Source organism: Candoia aspera, chromosome 2 (genome assembly GCF_035149785.1).
Source record: "Candoia aspera isolate rCanAsp1 chromosome 2, rCanAsp1.hap2, whole genome shotgun sequence".
NCBI lineage: Eukaryota > Metazoa > Chordata > Lepidosauria > Squamata > Boidae > Candoia > Candoia aspera.
The window spans coordinates 156,907,170-156,925,310 of NC_086154.1; the positions used below are offsets into that span (position 1 = coordinate 156,907,170).

Genomic DNA, 18,141 nt, shown 5'->3' on the forward strand with positions numbered 1-18,141 from the left:
GGCTCCAAGCACCTGGATTGTGAACATGTGACTGCGAGGATGCTGTGCTATCTGTAGGTACAAGGACCGGTCGCAACTAATACATGTTCAGCACCATCGTAAGTTGAACGGTTGCTGAACGAGTGGTCATTAAACGAGAATCACCTGTATGGAAACAAGAGTGGTTTATTGAGCTACAGAAGGAAAATAATTATTTTGCAGAAGACCGGTTAGAGTGGGGTGAATGATCTGAGGTCCTAGGACTGCTTGTGGCCATTCCCAACCTTGATTGTGGCTTCCAGGACTCCCCAAAACTTGCTACTGATGGTAATTTTTAATAAGGTATAAGGGGAAAGATATGGACTGCAGAAAGAACAAATTATGTTGATTATGTTAAATTAAAATTTAAACATATTTACATTTAATTTTGTCCTAAGTGTTTTAATACATTGAATGTACTGTACTTCCTGCTTGGTGAGGCACAGGCAAAAGTTGTCTTGCATGGTAATAACTTGGTTTGAAATCCTAGCTTGCATAGAACTACAGTAAAACTGGGCTGTGATTGCTCTTGCAGCATACTACCAAAATTTGTCAAAACAGACCAGTAGTGCCCTTACCGTTAGTATGGAATGATTCATGAGACACAGTTGCAGCTAAGGCTGGCAAGCAACTCTACTCCTCTGTCTTACTAAAAGTGCATTATTTGATTGACCAAAGCCATGATAGGTAGAGGTGGTTGCTCTCTGTGGGCACATAGAGATGATTGAGGCTTATGGAAGATTTCAGCTTGGAATGTAAGAGGATTAAATCGTTAAGAGCATGAATTAAGAAGTGATTGGAAGATGTTAAAAAGGAAACTTTGATCTCTGTTCCCCTGAGAAACTGGCACTTTGGGATCACGAGCATCTGCAGGAAACTGATCACTTGCATGTGAGGATGAGATGACTGGAATCCCACTCTTACATTTTGTGACTTGACATCTTAGGCAAACACAGTACCTAAACTCATAGCATTTGCATCATGACACCATGACATACAGTATGTTTTGCCTCCTGCCCCAACCCCCAACTCCCTGCCCATGGATGCCCATGTCTGATCACTTTTTGAGTAATGTGCAACAATTGCTGTAGGTGATATGTTAAGAAGATCTAGCAGGAAATGGTGGTGGCCCTATTGAGTCCACTTATTGTCAGCCAGCTTTTTGGTACTGGAGAGGTAAAGTCCTGTTGTTTGGGGAAGGGGCTCTTGGGATTGTCCATAAGGATACTGGCTTGCCTTCCAGGCCCTTAAACCAAGAAGGACTTCAGGATTTAGAAGATCTACAGTTGTAATCGAAATTATTCAACCCCCATTGCAAATCAGGTTGATTGTCAAAATGTACAGACTTTCAGCTGTTTGCAATGAACAAATCAAACAAAAGCAATTGAAGGAGCTCAACACAACGAATGCTTCAAGTCGTGTCCCCAAATTCAACTGAAAATGCAACTTATAATGACTTCTCCAGTCTCAAAATTATTCAACCCCTTCATGACAAGCATCTTCAGTACTTAGTAGAGCACCCTTTTGTTGTTATGACCTGCTGCAAACAAGATGCATAGCCAGACACCAGCTTCTGGCAGCGTTCCTGAGGAATCTTAGCCCATTCGTCATGAGCAATGGCCTCCAGTTCAGTAATATTCTTGGGTTTGTGTGCTGCAACCGCCTTCTTCAAATCCTACCAGAGATTTTCTATGGGATTCAAGTCAGGTGACTGTGAGGGCCATTGTACATTCTTCCAGGACTTCTGCATCCAAGCCTTAGTGGAATTCGAGGTATGCTTGGGATCATTGTCCTGTTGGAAGGTCCAATGATGCCCAAGCTTCAGCTTCCTTACAGACAGCATGACGTTTTCTCCTAGGATTTCCTGATGCTTCAATGAATCCATCTTGCCGTCCACATGCTGCAGGTTTCCAGTTCCAGAGGATGCAAAGCAGCCCCAGAGCACCACCAAGCCACCACCATGCTTAACTGTAGGCAGAGTGTTCTTTTCAGTGTATGCTTCATTCTTCTTCCTCCAGACATACCGCTGATCCATTGGGCCTAAAAGTTCCAGTTTTGTTTCATCACTCCACAGAACAGAATCCCAAAACTTCTGTGGCTTATTTATATGATTTTGAGCATATTGATGCCGACTTTTCTTGTGCTTTTGGGTCAATAGTGGTGTACATCTTGGAGTTCTGGCATGGAAACCTTCTGTATTTAGTATGCACCTCACTGTGCTCACTGAAACCCTGGTGCCTGTTGCCACCAAGTCTTGCTGCAGGTCTTTTGCGGTCACTTGAGGGTTTCTCTCCACCTGCCTTCTCAGAAATCTGGTTGCAGCCACTGACAGCTTCCTTTTTCTGCCCCGTCCAGGTAGTGTAACCACTGTTCCTTGAACTCGAACTTGCGAACTATGCTTCCAACGGTGTCTCTAGGAACATTCAGTGCCTTCGCTATCTTTTTGTATCCTGTTCCTTGTTTGTGAAGGGCAATGATCTCTTCTCTTACCTTTTTGGACCATTCTTTTGACTTAGCCATATTGTATTTCTAACATGCAGTCAAACATGACACTCAGGAAACCCCTAGCCACTTCAGGTATTTCATGTGTTCCAGCTCAAGCACAGCTGGTGCAACTAATGAAGCCCCTGATTAGTTGCATCAGGTGTGCTTGAGACAACACCTGTTTTGCATACTGTATGTGTGCTGTTGTGGCGGATTCTATTCAGGGGGTTGAATAATTTTGAGACTGGAGAAGTCATTATAAGTTGCATTTTCAGTTGACTTTGGGTACACCACTTGAAGCATTCAATGTGCTGAGTTATTTCAATTGCTTTTGTTTGATTTGTTCATTGCAAACAGGTGAAAGCCTGTACATTTTGACAATCAACCTGATTTGCAATGGAGGTTGAATGATTTAGATTACACTGTATATATCCTATGTGGGATTGCCATTCAGTAAAGCAAAGTAAGGAATAGGTTTATAGCTTTGATATCCTTCTGGATTCAGCACTCTGGAAAGCTACAGGAGAGTGTTTCATTATTCATTACTGTAAATAAGATGTATCCATACCTGAAAAGAAAACTTTTCTTTAGTGAGTTACACTGAAAAGTTACACTGAAATCCCAAGCCGTGCTTGCAGTTGTGTATGAAGCTTTACATGGCTTAGGTCCAAGTTACTTACAGGACTGCCTACTCATGTGCAAACCACTCAGCACTCCTAGGTCATTAGTGAGGCATCTTTTTCAGATCCCACCACAAATTTGTTTGAAATTAACCATCATTATTATCATAATATTATTACAATCATTAATTTCTGATCAAATAAATTATTTTTACTCAACTTGTAAACAGTATAATTTAGATTAACATGGTCATCAACTGGTGCAGGGTGTGGTGGCATGCACAATTTTGAGCGTTCCAAAGTTCACCCGTGCATTACCACTGCTGTGCGAGCTATATCGGCTTCCAGTATGCTTCTGGGTACAATTAAAGGTGCTGTTTATAACCTTTAAAGCCCTATATGACATGGGGTCAGGTTAGGGATAGTCTGCCTCTGAGGGTTTATGGACATTCCACCAAATCAGACAGGGTGGGCATGCTTCAGGTCCCCTCTGTCAAACAGTGCCATCTTGCAGGACCTAGAAGGCATGCCTTTTCAGTCACAGCACCTGCTTTGAATGGCTTCAGATGACCCCCATCTTCATGGCCTTCCAGTAGGCTATTCAAACTTGGCTTTCCCCCCAAGCATTAGGGCCAAGATGTTAGGGGAGCCCAATATATATGTACTTCTTTTTATGGAATTGTTATGTGATGCTGGGGTTGTTTCCTGCATTGGGTCATTTTAATTGATTTGATTGTGGATGAGAGGATTGACCTGGTATGCATTGCCAAAACCTGGTTGGGTGTGGGGTGTATGTGTGGGTGTGTCCCTTGGAGGCTGTGAGGGCCTGGATGGGGAAAAAATGGATATGACTCAATCCTAGCAAGACTGCAATGCAGTCTATATGGGGCTGCCCTTGAAGACCACCTGGAAGTTTCAGCTGGTCCAGAATGCATCAGTGTGCACAGTTCTTGGTGCCTTGTGGTTTGCCTGTTATGCTGCTGCTGTGCAAACTGCACTGGCTCCCAGTTTCTTTCCAGGTGCAATTCATGGTGCTGGTTATCATCATTAAAGTCCTGAATGGCATGGGGCCAGGTTATCTGCGGGACTGCTTCTTGCTGAGGATATCTGCCCATCTTACCAGGTTATATAGGGTGGGCATGCTCCATGTCCCTTTTCTTAAATGCTGTCACTGGTGGGACCTAGGAAGTGTGCCTTTTCTGTAGCGGCTCCTGCCCTAGGGAACAATCTCTGTCCAAGACCTGGAGGACATGCACGAGTGCACACACACATACACAGACACACACACCCTCTTCCAGAGGGCCATGAAAACCTGGCTGTTTCCTGAAAGATTGGGCTAGGATGGGAATCAATGCATTACCCACTTTGCTCACTTAGACTTCAGTTATAAAATACTAAAGAGTAAGTCCATGCAATGGTATTTGTATCGTAGGTTGAGGTGCGGGAAAACATTGCTGTAAGCAGTTCTGCTACACTGCAGGTTTTGTCAATCATGCTCCAGTCAGTTCAGAAAACTGTTTTGGAACTTTTTTTTAATCTCTGAAATGTTGGGAAGCCTTATAACTGCAGAATTATAAAATGACAGCATTGTGTGCTCAAGATATAGCACTGTATGATCATGATCTCATGGAATGATATCAGGATGCTTCATTCCTTTTGTCTACTTCTGCTTGTGTGATCAGATAAAACTGAGGATGGGCAGTCTTTTTGTCACAATTTCTGTAGTTGGCATGGTAGTGTTGTGGTGCCATGTTGGGAGTGTGATTTTCTGTGTGTGTGTGTGATTGCTATTTTATCACTTTTGTTCTTATTGGTTGTTGTGAGCCACCCAGGGTTATTGCAGATAAGATGGATGGCCATATAAATCACTTAAATAAATTAAATGAATAGGTTATGGATTTTCTATATTGTTTTTGTATGGAATATTCACCACCCAAAGTTAAGTATTTAAGATATTTATTTATTTATTATGTTTATCTTGCCTTTATTATTTTTATAAATAACTCAAGGCAGCAAACATACCCAATCCTCCTTCCTCCTCCTATTTTCCCCACAACAACCGCCCTGTGAGGTGAGTTGGGCTGAGAGAGAGTGACTGGCCCAAGGTCACCCAGCCGGCTTTCATGCCTGAGGTGGGATTAGAATTAGTGACTGGCCCAAGGTCACCCTTGATAAGCAGTTATATAAATTTATATTATATTATATTATATTATTTATTATTTATATTTTTATAATTTATATTGTATTTATAAATTTATAAATTTATATTATATTATTATATTATATAAATTGATGTGCGACTACATAAGTAAATAAATACATTTGAGGAATCTGGGAGGTCCTAGTATAAAACTTGGCTAAATCCAGTGTTCTGATAGAAAATATAGCATGCAAAATTCTTCATGCCTCCCAGGTACATTGCTGAGCATAGGAGAAATAGGTTCTTGGTGGGAATCCCTGTAATAATAAGAATGTTGCAATAATAGGAAGAACTCATAAGCCACTGTCTCTATAGTGGGACTCTTGTTACAGAACAAACTGCTGTTGCATTTGAACACCCCCCCCCACTTCTTAATTTAGCTTAGAAGGGGACTCAAAGGATACTTATTGACTAAACTTTTAATGCCACAGTTTTTGTTTTCTGTGTTATGCTTTTAATTCTTTTAAAGAACGTTATTGTAAACTGTCCAGACCCATTAACAGAACAGATGCCATGTGCATCCAAACAAGTGATCAAAGTAAGAAAATGGTCTTGAGGATATTAGGAAAGTTTACTAACCTGCCAAGCACTCTGATATGAATGACATCATCTGAAGTGGTGACAAGCTGTGTATGTTCGAATAACACTTCAAATTTAGGTAGCACTGTCATAAAAACAGTAAAAAACAGTAAAAAATAAAAACAGTAAAAACAGTAGAAAATAATGTGATATAACAGCAAATTTGTACCACAATATCTGAGAGACTGAAAAGGCTTAAAAACTGTGGGCTACAAAGAAGAGTTGGCAGGTGAGCCATATTCAATCATTTGTTGCGTTGTTAACACTAAATGCAGCTACCTCTCTGTCCCCAATTTGGGTGGTGGCTTTACAAAATGGGATGGGAATTCATCTGTGCCTGTATCAGTTTCCCAGTCCAAAATTCACTGCACTGTACCTCCTTTGAGCTGCTACTGCCTCTATACTTCCTGGTACAGGTAGTCCTCGGTTAATGACCACTTGTTCAACGATAGTTCGAAGTTGTGATGGCACTGAACAAGTGGTACGACCAGTCCTCAAAATTCCGGCTGTCACGACACCCCCATGGTCACATGATTGCAATTCAGGTGCTTGGCAACCAGCTTGCACTTAGAACGGTTGCAGCGTCCCATGATCATGTGGTTGCCATTTGTGATCTTTCCTGCTGGCTTCCCACAAGCAAAGTCATTGGGGAAGCTGGCAGGAAAGGTTGCAAGTTGCTCCCCCCAATTTTTCTCCTAAGGCGTAGCATACGCCTGCCTGCAGCACCCCCTGCCTGCACTCTGTAGTGCACCCATGCTTGCATGGCACCGTAACACCCTCCCCCACCCAGCCACACTCATGCAGCGCTGCAGCCCCCCCTCCACCTGGCCCTGCTCTCCATAGCACTCACCCACCTGCCGTCCTGCATGGGAGCTGCCTGGGACTTGCAACTTCCTGCCAACTTCCCCATTGACTTTGTTTGTTGGAAGCCGGCAGGAAGTCACAAGTCACAGTCATGTGAAGTCCTCACTTAATGACCCATGATCCTTGATTAACAATGGCAATGGGGACTGCTGGGATTGCCGTCACTAAATGATGCGGTCATGTGACATTGCACTTTACAACCACATTGCTTAGTGACCAAAATTCCAGTCCCAATTATCATTGTAAAATGAGGACTATCTGTAACTGCATGGCAATCTGCAGAACCAAATGGGAAGGTAGTAAAGGTAAAGGTAAAGGTTTCCCTTGACATGAAGTCCAGTCGTGTCCGACTCTAGGGGGCGGTGCTCATCTACGTTTCAAGCCAAAGAGCCGGGGTTTGTCCGTAGACCCTTCCGTGGTCATGTGGCCGGCATGACTAAACGGAACGCCGTTACCTGCCCGCCGAAGCAGTATCTATTAATCTACTCACATTTGCATGTTTTCGAACTGCTAGGTTGGCAGGAGCTGGGACTAGCAACGGGAGCTCACCCCGTCACGCGGATTCGAACTGCCGACCTTCTGATCGGCAAGCTCAGCAGCTCAGCGGTTTAACCCGCAGGTAGATGGTGATTATATTGGGAGAAGTTGCACAGTGCAGAGGGAAGGTTAATCCACTTCCACTATCCCACAGCCCAAGCCAGGTGGTCACGTAGCAACTACAGATCTCCTACTCTGATTTTGAAAGACACGTATTTAGTTAAGTCACAACCATATCAAGCTGTATCAGTATAAGTAACCTGTGTGTTGCTAGATGCAGAAAGAACTTTTCAGCTCCCTAGTTTTTTTAACCAGTATTTTAAAATTACTTATTTAATGTCATATTAGGGCTATCTTAGTAATATTGGCTGCACCCATATTGTTTTCTGAGATTTTCCTTCCATGACTGATATACTTTGCCCACATCTCAGACCTTCTTCCTATCTACTTCTGTATGTTTATGTATGTGAGAAATTTGTAACTTGCCCACAGCAGAGAGTGAATTATGATAACAAGAATAAACCCTGTATAATAAACAAGTCCCAAATCCAACCAATCAGACTATCTCTTTTGGATTGTTCCAGAAAAATTGATACACAAAGGAGGCACTAATTCAATTGCTATACCATAGATATCACATTGTCCATCGAAGGACATTCTGCAGTTATTTGGATTGTTTTTCCCTTACTTGATAAATGTTCTGGAGAAAGAAAAACATGGAAGGAGGAGTCAGAAAATCTGGAAGGGGTATCAGTTGCTGACATTGTTGTCTGGATGCCCATTCTCCCATTCATTAAACTTATTCCCCCATTCATTAAATATGATGGCAATCTTCTGGTACATGAAGGGTTGTCACAGGGGAGAGGGAGCAGATTCTCCCTAGCACCTGAGGGTAAGAACCAGTGGGCAGAAACTTTACAGTGAGAGATCCAAGCTTGAACTAAGAAATTTCCCAACGCTGAGAGCTATTAAGCAATGGAATAGCCTGCCTCTTGAAGTGGAAGGTGCTCCATCACTGGAGGTTTTCAAACAAAGGTTGGACGGCCATTTGTCCTGGATGGTATGAGGACTCCTGCACTGGGCAGGGGGCTGGACTAGAAGACCTCCAAGGTCCCTTCCAGCCCCGTGATTCTGTGATTCTATGAAACTCTGGGAATACAATCAAAACAACTGCAGAACAAAAGCCTTAATTAGGGGCCCTAGAATTAGCCCTTCCCAGGTAGGCTCTATTCCGTGACCCATACACCGGATGGGGCAGATGTTCCAGTGAACACACTTAGCCAGGAAGGCAGACAGTCCCACTGTACATCCATTAACCTAATCTGGGACACCTGAAAATAGCCTCACTGAGAGTATTTTATTGCTGGGCTAGGTTGATTTATTTGAGATTTTCTTAATTCTCCCTCTTTTTTTTATCTTACCATATTCCTCCACAGTGAATTTTCTTTGTTTTCTACTGTCCTCTTCCACCTTCTCTCCCATCTCAATGGTGTATGTGCCCAGAGCTGCTTCAGAGGCCAGAGGGAAAGACAGATCCACAATGCCATGAAGAGGCTTCACATCCACCCACTGGGCAATCCGGTTATGATTAGGATCCTGCACACAGGAAGATTGAGGGGAAAATGGTCACGCACCCCTGATGGACTGCAGTCACCAGCAGAGAATCAGATGTGTGAGGTTTTCAGGGTGATATATGAGGCAGTGTGATGAAGACAGTTTGGATGGGAATATCAGGAGAGTGTTAGTGTCATGTTCACTGTTTCAATGTACAGTATACATCGTAACGTTTCACATGCCATGGCGCTGACGCGCGTTTCTGTTTGGGAGGGAGCTGCTGTGAAACCTTGTACCAAGGTCTGTATCTGTGTTCATTACAGTGGAATGCGTTTGGGTTATGTGCTCTGGTCAAGGCCTTTTCCCACAGACCATCAGAAGCCATTAGGAGCACCTGGGATTGCGAGCCTGGGAAGATTCTACGGGGGGAGGGATCTCGTTTGCACCAAGGGTTTTTAGTTTGCATTTGGCGCGCTTTTATCATTCTCAGCTTTCTCTGTGATCCTGCATACTATTCTTTAATAAATCAGATATCTTTGCATTCCTGCTCATGAGTCTGAGAGTGTTTTAGAATAGGCACTCATTACAGTTAGCTGTTAGGAAAGAACCATTGGGTTCTTCCATTTTATAATGCTACTTTTTCTGAGTTTAAAAGACAGGCCTGCATTCGGATTTAGAGATTAAACAACAAACAAGGAATAAGTAAGATCTCAGAGCAGCCCCATTCACACATAGAAGATACTAGGGACAAACCAAGACAGGTGACAGGGCTTTTATAATTCCCTACTGCATATTTCAAGAACATTACTGGATACTAAGGGGGTCTGAGGACCAAATCAGAGATGCTTTAGGACCATAAAAGATGAAGTAGATAAACTTAACTCTTTTTCTTCTTGACATAGTTCTGAAAAAAATATATCCTTCTCAAAGTCCAGTAAGTCTCCCCTTGGAAAAGGAAATGCAAATCTTTTGGAGAACATTTGGGTCATGATTGTGGTAGGAAGAAAGAGAGATAAGCACTCTTGCTCCACACACAACAGTTCTGAGATTGCTCAGACATCCTTTCTGCTATTTAGGTAAATTAAACATGCCCCTTGTAGGGTATTTGCCCACTTGACTTCATGTCTGCTTTGGCAGAGTTGTACAAGTTGGATCAAGAAAGACGACTGACGTGTTCTTAGTACAGAACAGCAGATCGTTGGGAAAATGCAGATGGCCTTTTTATTTCATTTGTCAGATGTCTACACAATCATTTGTGAAGGGGGTCACTGATATGGGTCATTTATTGAGTACAATTATGTCCAGTGGGTATAAATGAAAATACTCATAAGTATGTTTTACATTATATAAATATATCTGTCTTTTAATTTAGGCCAAATGCAAAGCCATTTCATGGAAATGGCTCATAAAAAGAACTCTTGGGATTAAAAATATCTTTATTGGTTTTTTCTAGCATATCCCCAGTACTAGTTTCCAGAATTACAGTTACTATCACATTTTTAAAAAGGTACTGAGTGATTGATGTCCTGTGTGATCTCTCAAAGGCATCCCCTGCTCTAAGTGAGGTAGCACCTCCCCTGAAAGAGGTACTACATAATCTGGAGGTTCTTCTGGACTCAAGACTGCTGCTGGAACAGCAGTGGAGGTTGTACCAGGATAACCTTTGGACAGCTTCGATGGTTCTGGCAGAAGATGTGGAAACCCACCCTGAGTTAACTTTCTGCTTAGACTACTATAATTTTATGTGGGGTGACCCTTGAACATATATTAGAAGCTGCAGAGGGCACAGAATGCAGCTGCATACTGGTGCTAGATAGTGGTATAGAATAACACCTTTCTTATGGGAGCTATGCTGGTTGCCAGGATGCTTCAAGCCTCAGTTCAAGATGCTGGGGGTGACCTATGAAGCCCTGAATGGCTTCAGTCCTTATAACTTTCAGGACTGCCTTCTCCTAGTAGAATCGACTTCCACATGGCCCAGCAGGGAGATGATTTTCTAGGTATCTCCACTATGTGAATACACAGGACTGGGACACAGAGGATGATATTCTCAGTGATGTCCCATGCAATCTGGAACAGCTTATTCCTGGAGGCCAGGTGGGCCTTAGCCTTTTTCCTTAAGAAACTGGCGAAGGAGGTCCTCTTGCATATTGGAAAGGAAGCTGTTAATTAGGACAGCACCAGATATTATTTTAATGATAGTTGGTTTTTATTGATGTTCTTGTATTTTGTATACTACTTAGACATGTATGAGTAGGTAGCTCACAGATGTTTGAAACAAGCAAACTAGCAAACAATAAATAACTAGTTTTGAATGATGGATGTAAATATTAACCTGACCGGACACTCACCTGCAACTTTATCAAAGGGATCTGCAAATGATGAAAGAGAAACAAAATCAGAGTCATGAGGAACAGGACTCTCTCCATTCCTCCCTGACACAAATAGTCTGCAAATACATTACCCTGTCCTGCAGCTGCTGCTGCCCCCACCTTTGAACTGAGCAGAGCCAGGGGCAGGTAATTGTAGACTAATACTTCTGAAAGTGAGATGGGAGAATTATATTACTACTGCTGCAATGATAAGGAGATGAAGAGATGCCTGGGCTCTGCTGCTTGCCCACTGATTCTCTTTCACACTTTGGTTCTTATCTGGGATAACCCAATAAAGAACTTGTCATTCTTTCCACCTTTCCAGCGACAGGAGGGCTCAAATCAAGTTGTGAAATTCTGTCCTCCATCTCCTGAGTTTTGTATTGCCCAGGGGTTTCCAGGATCAGAAACTGGAAAGTAAGTGAACCTCTGATTTATACCCAGAATGGAGAATTCCATAACCTTTTGGTTTTCCAATCATAGTGTCATAATGATGAGAAAATTGCCCATTATAGGATATAGGACCAGAAACCTATTAAATTATTTGCTAAGCAGATCAATGAACACTGAGCCACAATAATCCAGTTTATCTTATAATATCTGTTCTCTACTTTCCTGACATTTCCTCACAGCCTCTTTTGTCTTTGGGGCCCAGTTTTTCTGTATTTCCTCTTCTTTGACAATGGTTTTCATCACATACTATTTTCCCAGGATGTTGCGATTCGGTCTGTACAGCCTCTACTTCCTACTGATCATTTCCTTGGCCCTCAGTTTGAATGGCCAACATTCCAATCCTTTGTAGCTTCCTCTTGGAATAGCAACTTAGAGTTAGGAGATAAAGGAGGAGGCTTACTCAAGATCCCGCCTCCATGGGTTTGATCCACATGACCCATTTGACCCAGAGAGGGTTCAGGCCACTGACCATTTTTTTGAGGGCAGGAATTAACAACATCATCCTCTTTCCACCCTCAGCCCATTGGGAAGGCAACCTCTGCTCATTCTTTTCTGATACACATCAGAAGTAGGGTTTTCTGTATCTCAGACTAATGTTAAACCCAGCAAAGTGCTCTGGCCCCTTTGACTCATTGGCCTTCCTTCTCTTCTACTCCAGCCACCTGCATTTACACAGTCACTTTCTTTTACCAGGTCTTCCCTTAATGTTTCTAAATTCCCTAACTCATTTCTCCCTTGCAGATTCCTTCCTTCCTCCCTCACTTGGCTTCCTGTTTCTCAGTCAGTGCTTACTGGCCTTCCTTTTTTTTAAACAAAAAATTACCTGTATTTAGGCTTCTTCCACTGTAGTGCTTCATTTTTGTTTCTCATCAGCCCTACTTTGTAAGGGATCTTTTTCTTAAATTGACTAAGCTGGGTAAGCAAAGATTTCTTGGTTGGCCTTGCAAGCAGTTGGCATATATGAACCACTCCAACAGACACCAGCCCAGCTTAAGCAATGGAGCCAGCAGCATCTTCATGAGCCTAAGAAACGCTAAGCCATGGAGCTTTCATTCTTTTCCTCCTTTAACTGATTTTTAAAGTATGAAATAAGATGGAAGAAGTGGTTCAAAAATACAGGAAGGATAGGTAAATTGGAGATGACATCACATCTGCTTTTAAATGACTGTGTTTGAGAAAGAACACTTGCACAAAAACACTCATTCTTAGAAGCTGTATAGCCAATTTAAAATGAAATGGAAGCATGAAAAAACTAAATATGTTTTTGTCCTACTACAAAGTATTTCTACATGGCTGACCTCCATATTTTTTTAAAGAAACAATGAGTACAGTAGGGAAACCCTCCATGTCTGACTGTTGATATTTGCTGGGAATAAATTCACATTTTTATTAAAAAAGGAGAGTAATACTCACAGCTTCTTCAATGGCTTTAAATTTTTCATCAAGCGTTACAATGCGAATCTTTACTGAAAAACAGACATATTTATTTATTGCTTTTCTGATTCCCATCCCTTCATCCCCCATTGCTCTGCCTTTTTCCCCACAGATTTCCTCACTCTGCCTTTTAAAGGTAGAACTACCACATCTGGGCTGTAGAACTCTGGACAACCTCCTGCATTTTGCAAACAGTCCCATTATCACTCATGTTATATTTTAAAACTAGGACTGGAGTATTGTATTTTGTTTGATAGGCCAAACAATTCTTGCATGTGTTGGACCTCATTATTTCTCAGAATGGAGGTCAACCATGCTTTCTGCATGCTAGATATTCTGTAGGCTGGTATCTTCATCACATATGTTACAAATTTAGGAAAGCAGCTGTTTTATTGGAATTGCTTAGGAAGGTTGCTGAGGAACTAGCTTCCCTCAAAGTTGGGTGAAGAGCAACTGAAAATATTTCAAAATAAATCATTAATTATTTGGACATGCAAATAAATAATGACATGCAAATAAATACAATTATATAATTTCTACAAATTTTCACCCTTGAGGGTAAAGATTTGTAGGAATTATATAACTGTGTGAATGTGTTCGTTTAATAGATAAAAACATAAACACTGAATTTTTGGGTGCCAGATGCTTAGGTTCAAATTATACATGTGGTTAAAATGTTAATAGATCAAGTCACTTTACATACAGAATGAATATGTGGGATTGAGGTGTAGTAGAAATGTTAGAATTTAAAACAATATTTGCTTTAATGTAGCATGTTAATGAAGAGGACATTTTAGAGTACTGAGTTTGTGGAATTGTTCAAGATTGTTAAAGAAAGCTTGGAAGCCTATATTTATATTTATATTTATTTAGTAAAACAAAACAAAAGGACATATTTAAGGTTGTTGGTACTACAGTATGATGTCCTTGCACCTTTTGGATATTTACAAGTATGTTTCCCCTTCTTGTATTCCCAATCTCAAGCATTGCAAAAGTTTAAGCGTTCTTATGCAATCCACAAAATAGAACTGATTTTTTGGGATGTGGGGGGTGTGGTTAAATAGTGAATAGTGCAAGGGGCACCAATTTTGGCCCTTAAAATTTGGTTCCACATCCAATTTTAACTCACAAAAATTGGGTGCAGAAATGTTCACTCCACCAACTCCAGTGATATCACGTCATCGCTGGCAACTCCCAGTTTGGCACTAAGGCAGGATAGAAAGCCAAAAAATGTCCATATCTGATCTAATTTTGCTTTTATTCAACAGTTTACCTCTTGAAATGCTTGATTTGTTTTTCCAGTAATACTGTGAGTCATTCAGTTAGTTAATTTACACTATGTGTGTAATTGGTGGGGGCAGGGGATATTCTTTTTAGACAATTCACAAACATTTGTGAAGTAGGCCAGTCCTCCTACATTAAAGGAGCCTCTTCATTGAGCTGAAAAGGACTCTGGACTTCAAATTCAAAACTTCTCCACAAAGCACTTCTAAATATTGTGGTACATAGTAAAGAATTCAAAAGGTGGGATAGTAGGTGAAGCCCTCCCTCCCTGTATCTGCTTATGCTTACCTTTCTGTCCAGGTTTGTAAAAGGGCCTGTCTAGTTCCATCAGGGTCCTTGTATTAGCATTCTTGACTAGAACTTTCTTTTGGTCTTTGAATGTTACACTTTTGTCACGTTGGATGAGGACATGAACATGGGCTACCTCTTCTTCCTTCATAGCATATAAAATAAAAATTGAACAGGTTTTGGCAAAAGGACTGACAACAAAGCAGTATTTTCAGGTGGGCTTCACTCTGCTAAACCTTCCCCTCTTCTCCAGGAACTGGATCATTCTGACAGCAGTCTCTATTGATTATCCTTCCTTACACACATGTCTACACATCATCAGCTTCTCCTCAAATCTGTACTGGTGTCCCCATTTATCCTTTTCCTTTAATCTATTTTCTTTCTTGATGCTGCTTTCTTCAACTTCTTCCAAAGACTTTTGAAAAAAATCTCTCTTTTTCACCTCCATTATAACTCTCCTTAGTTCTTCCAGAGTCAGGGAATGGTTAGGAGAAGACAGACTTTATTTATTTATTTAATTTATTTTCTATCCCGCCTTTATTATTTTTATAAATAACTCAAGGCGGCCAACATAGCTAATTATACTTCCTCCTCTTTTCCCCACAACAACCACCCTGTGAGGTGAGCCGGGCCGAGAGAGAGGGACTGGCCCAAGGTCACCCAGCCAGCTGTCATGCCTAAGGCGGGACTAGAACTCAAAGACTCCTGGTTCCTAGCCCGTTGCCTTAACCACTAGACCAAACTGGCTCTCTTTTACATAGACTTACATAGTAAAAGCCGAAATCCGTGCTTCTGGGAACAAACTTTGGGACCTAGAGAAAGATGGATATGTAAGAAGGAATGAACAGATGTGAGATGGGGAGAAAAGCTAAATTGGCACAAAGGTTCTTAAAGTGAACATTACATTGCAGTTTATAAGTTGGGAACTGGTGTTGGGCTATTGCTTGATATTTGGACTTGACTATAATGGTGGCAGCTGTAGCTGCCTCCCCGGCCATCATTTCTTTTTATAGTTCTGATCTCCAAATGAATAGAAAGGCAGGATCCCTCTCACATGCACTGTTGCCAAGCCAGATCTCCCCAAACCTGTACCTATGCATTCAGTCTTTTTTCCATCAAAAACCCTTACACTTGTCACTTTTGAATATTGTCCTGTTGGATTTGACCTGGTGTTCATGCTGCTGAGATCATTTTGAGTTGATGATTTTGTCCTTTAATTACCTTAGCTTAATATCATCTGCGAATAAGCATCCCTTTCATTCCATCTTCTAGATTCCATATTATTGTAGATCATGTATAAAGTGACTAAATAGCACAAGGCTATAAATAGAGACTTGAAAAAAACTCTAGCTTTCTATGACAGACTTGTCAGATATCAGCTTTCCTGATATCAAGATGTACTATATTCACAACATTACCTTGGTCTATCAAGGTAGTCTCTATCTTAAAAAGATAAAAGGTCATTATAACACAATTTGTCCTTGACAACTTCATGCTGGTTATGATATTCTTTTCTCAGTGATGTTGCTTGATAATCTTTTTAGTACTGTAAGGTCATTAAGCTAACTAGTTTCTAGTTTCCTTGGGCCTTTTCCTTTCTCCTTTTTTATACTGGGATTGACTTCACAAGTTCTCCAGGAGTTTTCAACAAAATTAAGGTTAGAGCTTCATACTGAATTGCGTACAACTCGAAAACAGACCTGGAAACTGGCACACTCAAAGGTCCCTGGTGCGTTCACATCTTTCTCAAACAGAGTATGGTTCTGCATCTTCATCTGTAATGTTACTGACACATGGACAGAATTTGAGAGGGAGTCTAGAAATATACAGAACTTCTCTGTACTGGGATAATGAATGAATGCTGGGAAGATAATCAGGTAGTGACTGGAAGGGAAAGAGAAGAGTAAAGCAGTCATTCCTGTTCCACAGTGGATAAACCAGAAAGATATACAAGAATTGCTTTCTAAGGTAAGGATAGTGAACCAGCAGTTTACAGACCACATCGACATGAACCTGAGATTGTAGTAGGCTTGCATCCATTTTTTGATATAGAAGGGCATTCCCCAACTTGAGGTCTTGGTTCCCATCATTGCCACCCAGAACAGCTAAGGATGAGGGAATTGTAGTCAACTTCTGTTACAGAAAATGCTTGTTACCTGCTTCCTATTCAGAAATGAAATCTCTCATAGGCTCCTGCAAAGTGGAATGCTCACTTAGTTATGCAAGAACCGATGTCAACTTTTCAAATAGGGACTGATGTGTCTCAAGCTAAATAAGTTGATCGTCACTGATCTAGAGGGATCAATACTCTCTCCATCACAGGGCAAATTTCTAAAGGGTGTTTGTTGACAATAAATATGCTGGTTTAGTAGTATTCTATTTACTGTGTTTATATGAGGGAACATGACATCAAGCAGACATGCTAAATTCTGGCATATTATAGTTGTTAATTGTAATTCATTTCAGATTGAGTCATTCAAAAGCATGGATGCTTAAAATGCATGGAGACCTTTTCCCTTTGCTGCAAAGCAAGTCAGTTCTAATGAAGCAGCAGCATCAAAGCAACTATCCAAATGGGCTGAGGTGGGGAAGTTATTTTGCCATATCATGCAATTGCCAAGGAGCAACAAAATCTGCTTCAGAACTTAGGCTGGAGTCTTGGAGTATGGAGAACAGGATTATGTGGGTATTGGTCAAGGAGTCTGCAAAAAACATTTCAGATATCTGGAACCATAGCACAGTTGGCTTGGGCTAATCAAATAAATACATTCTCTGAATATAACTAACATTTTGGGGCATGAAACCTGATTTCTGACACTAGTTAGATGATTAGCCATACCACCACCTTGGAGACATGAAATCTCTCAGAGCTTGTCTTGTCTGACAGCAGGCAAGGCTAACATGAAAGTCTCTGACCCAAGAAGAGGCAATTGTCTTCATCAGGATCAGAAATGGTTCTGCCCCATTTCTTATAAATTCTGTATTTTTTGGAATCCAAACTGTAGAACAGTTGCTGTGATTTAAAGTCAAGCGTGCTTTAAAGTCAAGGAAAAAAAGCTAAATTTTAATATGGCAATACCATCATCTTGAAATCTGCATGCTGTAGTCTATGTGTCTCTACCCCTGAAGCCAGATCTGAGTCTTGCGATGACTTTAGATTGGTCTAGATAACCCATAGTAATTTTTGCAAATTTATCCTGTTATTTCCTCTCCGGCTCATTGAGGTTAACCTTTCAGCAAAAACCACTTGCTAAAACCGGTGTCCAGGATACACTAGATTTGGGGCTTTCAGTTCTACTCAGCCATTGCTTTGCTACTGGAAGATAAATGTAGAATGTAATTGTAGTTTACTTTCCTCATTATGGTAAAACAACAAACACTGGATTGTACAAGCGTGCCAAAAATGTGTTGATATTCAACTGCCTAAAATGTCACTGTATCTGTCAAAATTCCA

At 41.2% G+C, this 18,141-nt stretch overlaps 1 protein-coding gene across 1 annotated transcript in view; it reads right to left on the bottom strand.

Moving 5' to 3' along the window:
* The window catches only part of LOC134491050 (alpha-2-macroglobulin-like protein 1), a 53,625-nt gene that overhangs the window by 35,080 nt on the left and 404 nt on the right, over positions 1-18,141 (bottom strand). The window contains exons 2-8 of the mRNA XM_063294536.1: positions 16,388-16,571; positions 15,455-15,499; positions 14,688-14,832; positions 13,095-13,147; positions 11,208-11,228; positions 8,724-8,898; positions 5,902-5,986 (exon numbers count right to left, since the gene is read on the bottom strand). Of these exons, the coding sequence (XP_063150606.1) occupies positions 5,902-5,986; positions 8,724-8,898; positions 11,208-11,228; positions 13,095-13,147; positions 14,688-14,832; positions 15,455-15,499; positions 16,388-16,571 (708 nt within the window). The remainder of the gene's footprint in view (positions 1-5,901; positions 5,987-8,723; positions 8,899-11,207; positions 11,229-13,094; positions 13,148-14,687; positions 14,833-15,454; positions 15,500-16,387; positions 16,572-18,141) is intronic.